This window comes from Halyomorpha halys, unplaced genomic scaffold, assembly GCF_000696795.3.
Source record: "Halyomorpha halys isolate HHAL.00 unplaced genomic scaffold, Hhal_1.1 Scaffold1274.1, whole genome shotgun sequence".
NCBI classification, from domain to species: Eukaryota; Metazoa; Arthropoda; class Insecta; order Hemiptera; family Pentatomidae; genus Halyomorpha; species Halyomorpha halys.
Genome location: NW_027113193.1, coordinates 9416 through 19995, shown reverse-complemented (window position 1 = coordinate 19995; position 10580 = coordinate 9416). Strand labels below are relative to the sequence as shown.

Genomic DNA, 10580 nt, shown 5'->3' with positions numbered 1-10580 from the left:
GACTATAATTTTGGATAGTGTTTTTGAATTATTTAGTAAACAATTGCCAGTCTCAAGAAAGAAATTTAAAGATTATAAATAAATAACTATTTATATAACGACAAGTCAAATACCAGTGTGGGAATGCTGTCATAGGATCGAATAGTCAAGTGTCATTCTAGCAGTTACCTCAATTTTATAGAAGATTTTTATAATCTCCTTATATAACCGTATTCAATTAGGACTGAAATGCAGCTTGTCCTGAAGGAATTACTTACCTAATTTTCCTAGGTTATTTAAGATTTCTTTTTAATTTTAATATCTTACCCCTGTGGCTGGGAGGACGGTAGTGGGACGGCTTGCTTCTAATATTCACGGGTTTCAGAAACAGAAATCTTATAGCATACTTCCATACTCTAAGGAAACATTGACATGTTCTTAAACATAATTGAAGATATTCGATAAATGAGTTTTTACTTTCCTAGTAAGTCACTTTAATAATTCACACTGAAAAATAAAATAAAAAATAATTTGATTAATTAATTATATATTGAGTCCTAAAAAACTATTATTATTATTGGATTCTTTTCCAGAGGCAATTTGTGTGTTTACCAGTTTACCAATTACAAATACCTTTATATGTATTTATTAAATACAATGATACCTTTATATTTATAAAATGTTTTTACCATTAATTATATAGTATAATAAAGGATGGTGTATTGGGTCATATAATAGTATATAAACTAAATAAAGAGAATAACTATTTATTTACAATTTATTACTATGATTAAAATGGTTGTAATGATTCAGATAAATAGTTGCCATAAAATATCGGTTATTTCATTAATACTTATTATTTACTTTATACTTATAACTGTTGATTTGAATGATTCATGCCGTGGGATGTAGTTTCGTAGGTGTCGTCTCGTTCATAAGGGATGTCCAGGTCTCGTGGCCCTTCTCACGACTTCGTCTGGTCGAAGTGCATCTTGCTCTGCTCCGGCTTTTGCTGCTCTCTCAAGCCTGTCAAGCCTGGTCCTCTCTCGTCTAACTGTGCCTCTTGACTGTTCATTTTTCTGATCTAGGTTTTCCGCGTCTTTTCTCCCACTTTCTCCTTTTAGGGCGTTACCTTATTTTTGAATCTCCTTTCTCATTGGCCATCGGTGACCGAACGCTCCCGAGGTAGGCGTCCCCCTACTCAGGTCCGAGAGTGGATGAAAAAGTTTGAGATGTCCAGGAAGGGCCTGCACCTGCTTAATTTTATTCTGGTCCCTCGTCAAATCTGTCATTTTTGTTAGGACACTAAGGTTAGCAAATCTAATTTTCTCAGGGGACTCTGGTAATGTGGCAAACTTAAAACACATGTTTTCATATCTGGGAACACAGTAAGGGGTTCGTCGAAAGGCTCCTACCCTAACCACGTATCGGGGGCAGATGGCAAAAAACCATAATAAACGGCATATTGTTTTAATAATGGCTAATGCCTCGATACATAGCAATATACTATTACAAATTACAGTGTATAATTATTACTTTTTTCTTTCCATGTACATAGTTTGATTTTATGTTTATCCTTCAGTTTATATATATTTAGAGATTTTATTTATTTTATGTTTTTTTTTATTAATTTATTTTAGTGTGAATTTGATCAAGTATCACTATTACCTATAGCCTAACTATGACAGATTGTAATATTTAACAATAAATAAAGTATTGAAATTGAAAAAAAAAAAGAGTACGGTGCAGAGAGTTTTTGGTTTACAGAAAAGTTCGGATTAAAGAAAGCATTTAGTCTAAATAATTGAGCAATAAAATTCAACAATATAAATGTACCTAACTATTTTTATTTATTTATTTTTTATATATATTTTACACAGTTTAAAGTTTTAAAAGTTAATTATTTTTAAAGAAGCTGATTTTATTTGGTACTATGAGCCTTATAACATTAATGATCGTTCTCTGTATATTAGATGGCTACACTTATCTTTTCGTTTACAACCTCAGTGATGCTGAGTGATTATTTAATTTTTATAAAATAAATAAAATGAGCAGAATTAAATAACTTATGGAATAGAAATTATTTATTTCTAATACTAACAAAATATATTATAAACATCCTCATAGGAATTAGATTGCTCGATATCGAAACTCTGTAAAAATTTTATTGACCGGTGATTACAATAACTTGTGAAGAAGTAAAAAAATTTCTTTACACTTGTAAATATTAAAAAATTTAAAAACAAAATTATTTTTGCCCGCTGATTTTCCTCAAAAACACTATCTTGTTTTGTTTTTTTTTCAACGCCAGTTCGGATTATTAGAGTTTTCGGGGTACCAAGATTACACTGTTGGTCTTTTTACAAGTATTTTTTATAATATATTTCATTAAGTAAAATTAATTAGAACTAAAAATCAAAGCTTATGAAAGTTCACAGATTATTATTACCTGAAATACATTGAAATTGATTTAGAGGATCAGATATAGTTGTGGCAGCATCCGTTCGGCCTTAGGGACGCCAGACACTGAGGGTTAACTAAAAAAAGAAAAATAATATCTTACAGTTAGAAAGAGTTACAAATACCTTCAAGCAATAAGTCCAGAATATAACCCAACCCGACCTCATTACAATATTTGGTGGAAATAACCTAAAGAGGAAGTGGTTATTTCCAGCACGACTTATTACCTCGGGGAAAAGGAATATATCCTCGGAGGGAATATTGCTGCAGACATATTGCCTGGGCAAAACACAGGAGCCCATAAGCAGGGAGGTCTTGGAGGGGGAGAGGGGCAGGGAGGATTGGAAGGAGGAGGGGAATAAATAGTGAAGGGCTTTAGGACCACTCTCCTTCCCGCGGTCAGCCGTATTTTGTCCTTAGCCCTTAGTGTCCCCTCCTCTAAGGACTCCTTCTTGTGCAACTGTATACTATACATATATGTATTATTTATAAAAATCACAATGTGCCACCAATCAACAAAAATGTAATATATAAAAATTAATATTTGTTTGTTGATATTTTATGCGCTGTTCGATTATGATTGTGCTTTTTGCTAAATGATCAGGAATAGATTAATAAAATTAAACAATTTGTGGAAAGAAAATAATTATTTACAAAATATGAAAAAAAACAACATAATTAATTGAACCACTATTGGTGTTCCCAAATCTCTTTTGGGAAACGCTCTTTAAACTAAATATTCATATAATGATATTAATTATTCAATCGTCCGTCAGAACGATTAATAAATATACTAATAACAAAAGAATACTAAAATTGATTTTTTTTTGCAAGATACTTGCTTACTTTTGTGAATCTTAACTGATTTTTCTTACCAAATATCTCTAATTTTTCTTTTCTCAAAGGGACTTAAACATCATTAAATTATTTTTTTTTTTAAATTTAGCTAACTGCTATACAAGATCCGTAAATTCCTACCCCCTACATACTTCCTCATTATCCGTTCTAATATCTCCGACAGATTATTTCAAGTAAATTACAATGGCGCTTATTCAACCCTATTCCGTCAGTCTGCTGGTGTACCTCAGGTGCTGGTGAATATCCTTGGTCCTATCCTTTATACAGTTTTCACTGCTGACATTCCAACCCATCCTAACACAATCCTCACCACGTATGCCGATGACACATATTTATTGTCAGTGAACAATGATCCTTACATTGTATCCCAAACCCTCCAATTCCACATCTCCACCCTTGAAGAATGGTGCCAAAACTGGAGGATTAAAATAAATTCCAATAAATCCCACCAAATCACATTTACCCTTCGACGTAATCCCATGACCTCTTCCCATACAATATCCTTTAATAATACTCCACTTATTCCTGTCGAACAGATCCGTTACTTAGGACTACATCTCGACAAACGACTGATATGGAATCCTCATACAAGACTAAAAAGACAAGAAACTGCTCGTAGATTTCGACTACTGCAACATTTACTAGACAAACGGTCTAAATCGCCAATCCATTACAAAAGACCTATTACATGACTATTATAAGACCTATCTGGACATACGGAGTTGAGCTTTGGGGCTCCACTAAACCATCAAATTCCTCCAGAAACCAATCCTTACAGTCTAAAATCCTTCGTAAAATCCTTAATGCTCCTTACTTTGTCACAAATCAAGTCATCCATCAGGACCTCAATATTCCATATGTTCCGTTCCTTCCATAATAAACTTCTCAACCACTCAAATCCACTTGTTTCTAACCTGGCTTCTCCTTCATTACTTAATAATCCTTCTAGGCGTCTGAAAAGAAGATGGCCTAGAGATCTTCTCTAGAAATGTTATTAGAGTTCTATCAGTGGGTAGATTCTCCACATGTTTTTATCATGTTACTATGTCACCTACAACAAATATACTTGTATATATGTGTATACAGTTGTAAATATCAATAAATAAATTGTTAAAAAAAAAAAATTAGCTATTGATATTGCACTTAGATATACCTAGCTCATTAATTACAATATATTCTTACATTAAGTTCATTAATTTTATAGTTCTTACATGTTTTTATGAATTTATTAGATTGATTGTTAAATATGCTTTTATATTTTATAGCAGTACATGTAATATTGTGAAATATTATCGCAGTCACAAAGATAGTATAATGTTTAATAATTAACTATATTATCTTTTCATCTCAAAAAATAAATATTAAATATAACTTTTTTGTAATGACGTACATCTTTAATTTAAGACTTACCCCGCTGCCTCAAAAGGGATAATAGCAACAAATAATGACTGGCAATTAAAGCCGATCTATAGAGAGACTTATAATTAATAGCCAATGAATTAATATCCTTTGCGGAGGAGGAAGCTAATGGTCTTTAAATTAGCCGACCCCTGATCTTAAGTTAAGCACCTCAGCTAAGCATCGGTTCATTGGCCAATATTAGCTCCAGCGATAAAGTTCTCAACTGCCAAGTCGTCAACTTAAGTCGGCTACCTCAGCGGTATTAGCTTACAGATTCCCCTTCCTCAGGATAGCAACTTTATAACATTTTCACCCTTCGGTCCCTCTATATGCTAAAGATAATAATTCGAAAAATTCCCTCAATTGCAGAATCAGTAATTGGTTTTAGATTATTTATTATAATTTTTAGTTATTTTATTATTGTTAACGCCATAATATATAATTACCTTGTAAATAGTATTTGAGTTTTATTAATATTTAATTTAGTTACATTTATTTTCATTTGTATTATTTTATTTAGATTTAGTCATTTGAAAAGTTAAAATGTGTAATTATATTTGTTTGTAATAATGAGTAATAGAGATAGTTGCTAGGGATGATAGTTGTTACTAAGAAGCGTCACCTAGCAACGGACCGACCATCTTAGTTTTTTTAGAGCAGTTCCGACTAATTAGTGGCCCTGGTAGCGTCATTAGCAGCCCTGTCTGCGTTTGGTTGATGTTATTTTATTTGACATTTTTTGAGTGTAATCTTTTTTTTTTTTTATCCCCTCCCATGCCATTTCTGGCATACAGGGTGCGGGAGCAGTGGGGTAAGTCGCGCTGGGATCGCGCATGCCACTGCTCCCAATGATCTTCATCCGATCGGTAGGCCCTTCTGGTTCGCATCTGTCTGGGTGCCTCCTGCAGTTACAAGGCTGGTTCAGCCCTCCTGGTCTCAGTCTGGGTCAGCTTCATCTTCTTCTAGTGGCTCGCCGATGTTGGGTGGTCAAGTCCTTCTCATTGTGAAGTGTGTTGGGCCCACCACCTCCTTCCATCCGTAAATGAACTCCCTGAAGAAGGGATAATTCTCTTCTTCCATCAACCAGGAAAAGTCAGACTCGGCGAGGGCGAAAATCCCGGTCTTTCTCGACAGCCTGGCTCGGTGTCCTTCCATGGGGGAGCAATCCAATATTACGTGTTCTGCTGTTTCAGGAACTCCGCACGTTGGGCACCGAGGGTCGATGTTCTTTCCAAAGCTCTGCAGCTTTCCCCGAAACCCACCGTGTCCTGTTAGGATCTGTGAGACCCAATAGTCTGGGATGACCCATTTAGCCTTCAGTCTGGAAGGGACGGTAGGGAAGAATTTTTTCAAAGTAGCGCCCTTCTGGCTTGCTATCCACTGTCCATTCCACTTCTGTATTGAGTCCTCCCGCAGTATTTCTTCCACAGGTTTGGAGTCTCCCCGATCCTCTCTCGGAGCTCATCCGGTAGCGCTTCTAGTTCCTGCCTCTTTACTTCATATTTAAGGACATCCTCCCTGAGGATGAGGTCTTTTGAGTGTAATCGTCGTCATAACAGTTTGGAACCAGACCACTTCTGTGCTTCGATTTTAATATGAGTTTCAATTCATTAAGTAATTAGTGGCCAACCCCTGAACCCAAGGAACGTGTGTAACCAGCCCTGTCTGCGTTCATTTTGTCGGCTCGCCTAATACAATACGACTGTTGGATATTTGGACCATCCATGAGCCAGATCTACTCATCTCGGTATAACAGCACTCTTCCTTTGACCTATCGGAGTAGAGCAACCTTTCGTCTTGCAGTATTTATTTCTTTTTTTTTGTGTAAATTAGTTTTATTTTCATTTTCAAAATTTATCGAACTATTTTATTTTTATCTGAAAGGCCTTTTTATTTTTACTTGTATATTTTGTTTATGTTAGTTTTTAAAATGTTTAAATTGGCTAAATAAATGTTTAATCCGAGCAAAAAGACAGTCGATTTGAGGTGGCTTTAACAATTATTATTACTTTTTTTTTGTTTTGTTTTTTTCGAACCCCTCTAACGAAATAAGTAATTGAATACATACATATAAGTATATGTATATCTGGTACATTTTAATTCCTTCCATTTATTATTGTTATTATTAGATTCAATTATAAATACATAAGATTACCCCTTTGGATTCGGCACTTTTGGGACGTAATAACTCGACACCACTTTTCTGCGATAATATACACACTCGTGATATTATATAGTAAAACTTTTGAAATAAGTAAGGTATTGTAATAGACTTGGGTTTATATGTATTTTTGAACATAAAAACACATATTTACAAAAACTTGTAAATTGGTCTTCATCAGGGCTATAGAACAAAAGAGATAACAACACATTTAGAGTAACATACAATTGAAAAGGAATAGTATACAAACAAATTTAGAATTATATAAAATATTGAATTAAATTATAAATGATATAAAATGATAACTGATAGACCTGAAACTCAGGTCGAAACGTCGGCATAAAATAAATACAAGACCTGAAACTCAGGTCGAAATGTCGGCATAAAATAAATAAATATGGTTTTGTTTATTTATGTTGTTCTTTGCTGACCGCACCCCCCGACAAACTTCTTCAAGCATTAATCTACGGTCAACTATCTACACCTCAATATTTACAAAAAATTTAAAATTTTTCTTATTGTTTTCCAATATACGTCAAAGTGATTTTTAAATTATACCGTATGCATCAACATTTTTTATAAAAGTTGCATCACTAACAAATATTTTATAAAACTGGCATCGCTATCAAATGCAACGTTGTCCAAAGGAATATGGGTTAAAGTGAATATGGTAATGATAAAGAATTGGATAAAACGCAATTGCTCATATCATATTTAAATACAATTACAATCACTGTGATTTGAAACATTTTATTTATTTATTGATATTTACAACACTATAAAAAATACAACAAGCAAATTTGATCATAATGACATAATGATTATGATATGATACAGCATGTAGAGAAACTACCCAGGAGTAGAACTCTAAAAATATTTTACAATATAGGGTCACGAGGCCATCTTCTTTTCAGGCGCCTCGGAGGATTGCCAGGAATGGAAAAGGAAGCAAGGTTAGAAACTAGTGGGTTTCGGTCGTTAGGGAGTTTATAATGGAAGGAATGTTATCGGGTTCGGGATAGATCGGTTACATAAGGAACATTTAGGTCTTTATGGATGGTTTATTAGTAACAAAATAAGGAGCTTTGAGGATTTTACGAAGGATTTTGGATTGTATACGAGAGAAATTCGAAGTGTGGAACCTCAAAGCTCAACTCAATATGTCCAGATGGGCCTTATTATTGTCATGTAGATCAGACTTTTGTAATGAGTTGGAAGTTTAGACCGTTTGTCTAGTAAGTGCTGTAATAGTCGGAATCTGCGTGCAGTTTCCTGTCTTTTCAGTCTTGTGTGAGGATTCCAGGTTAGTCGTTTGTCAAGGTGTAGTCCAAGATGACGACTCTGTTTTACAGGGGTAAGAGCCACATTATTAAAGTATACTGTAGGGCAGTCGGCAGGTTTACGACAAAGTAGAAGTGATGGGACTTGTTGGGATTTATTTTTATCCTCCAATTTCGCCACCATTCTTCGAGGTTTGTGATATGGGACTGGTGACTTTGGGATGCAAAGGGTTATTACTAACTGTGAGCACACATGTGTCATCAGCATACGTGGTAAGGATAGTGTTAGGAGTTGTTGGGTTGTCAACTGTATAGACGGTGTAGAGGATGGGACCGAGGATACTTACTACCTTGAGGAACACCAACGGATTGAAAACAGAGGGATGAATAGGAACCATTATGGTTTGCTTGGAATAATCTATTAGTAAGAAAGGAACGGATGATGAGAAAATATGTAGGAGGTAAGAATTTACGGAGTTTGTAAAGCAGTCCCGGGTGCCAGACTCGATCAAAAGCCTTATCTTAAAAGACTCCTGCCCAGTACCTTCCGCGCTCTAAAGAAGACCAGACAACGTCCACCACACGATGACATTGCTGGATAGAGGAGTGGGATGTTCGGAATCCAAATTGGTGATCTGATTTTAAATTAAAAAATAAAAATGTAATTTTGTTTAGTATCTTCAGTTACTTTGTGAACCAGTGTAATTATAATAATGGGATGAAATTACAATGACTTACTGAACCAAAGAAATTGCAATTATTAATTACACTCAAATGTAACAGTGATTACTTTTTGTCGAACATTGAATTGAAGTTTAATAATGTGTAGATTTTGTTCTTAAATTTAATTAATTCTTGATCTACCCACAATACTTTTGTAACAACCTAGTATATCTTAAGTTCTCATATCCTTTTTTTATTGTAGATCGAAAATCGGCTGTCAATCCTGGGAGGAAGTGTTCTTTTGTTCGCCGTGATCATGGCCTTCTTCTTGCGGAGCAGGTGCCGCAACAGGTTTGACGAGGTAATGCAACATATTTAATTATTTACTAGTTTTAAGTTTTAGTATCCTAAATGCCTTCTTTAATTAAGAAACTCCTTCTAGAAATCGGCCGTGCTGATTTCGATCACATGACATAAATAAATATTAGTATCGATAGAGCTGGGGTTCTATGAATCATATTTTAAACGTAATCTGATATTACAATAAGATTAGTAATATGTAATATGTTTTTATATCTTGGGATGTGATTTTATTTTTAACTATAATTTAAAAAAAAAATGATACAAAGAAATATTTTCTAAAAAACTCTGTCGTTTTTTTAAATTATAAAATTAATAAAATTTTTCACTGTGAGGTTACGTAGAATTTCAATTTTTCACTTCTCTACATATGTAATTTATTCAAAACATATACATGACGAATTATTAAAATATAAACACAATACAAACTAGATGTTAGAATTCAATTAAAATAGTGTGCAAACCACAAAAATAATTGTTATTCTAGTCAAATGTTGTAAGTAGAACGACAAGATTAAAATCCATCAGGGATATTCAAATATTACTCAGAGCATTCCTAATCTCTACTAAAAAAGATTTAGCACACCGATTCCTTTTTTTAGATATACGATCTAGCTTAATAAGTTGTTTTTAAAAATGTTTTCTTGCTAAAATAAGTCCTATTGGACGCAAAAAATGGAGAAAACTTAATTATAAATTATACTTAGTATTATGATCCACCCTTGATATTTTGACGTTGTCAGACATTAATCACTACTTGTTTAATTATATTGTTTTTAACGCTAGGAAAATTAGTCCTCCACTGAAGCTAGGAAGTAGGTCTACGCTAATTAAAATTTTGAGCTCATCTTATAATAATATTTCGATATAAGAAATATTTCGATATAAGAAATATTTCGATATACAAAATATTTCGATATAAGAAATATTTCGATATAAAAAATATTTCGATATAAGAAATATTTTGTTAAAGACTCTTCCACTCGCTGAATTTGATGGATAACCCTTCAATCATGTGATATCAGAGCGGTATAGCACAGAAACCTTGTTTAAGACCAAGGTCATAATACTACAATACATTCATTTATTAGTTACTATAAGATACATTGAAAGTCCAAATAAAAACATAGAAAATTGTAGATCCTTGTAAAAAATATAGATCCTCGGCGCCAGGATAATCGCTGAAGGCAATTATCCAAAAATAAGTTACTTAATTAATTTATATTGAGTCCAGGAAAAACTATTATTATAATGGAATTCTTTTCCAAAGGCTTGTTTTTTGTATTTATTTCTATAAAATATCATTACCATTAATTATATAATATAATATGTGGTGATATTAGGTAATATGATAGTATATAACTTACATCAAGGAACAAAGTTTATTTACAATGGTGATATGTTACAATGATAGATGA

The 10580-nt window shown here is 33.4% G+C and overlaps 1 protein-coding gene across 1 annotated transcript in view; it reads left to right on the top strand.

The window, feature by feature from the left end:
• Positions 1-9163, top strand: part of LOC106689069 (uncharacterized) — a gene marked incomplete at its 3' end in the record, with an annotated part of 87760 nt that extends 78597 nt beyond the window's left edge. The window contains 1 exon segment of the mRNA XM_067050780.1: positions 9065-9163. Coding sequence (XP_066906881.1) covers positions 9065-9163 — 99 coding nt within the window.
• Between the last annotated feature and the right edge of the window lie 1417 nt (positions 9164-10580).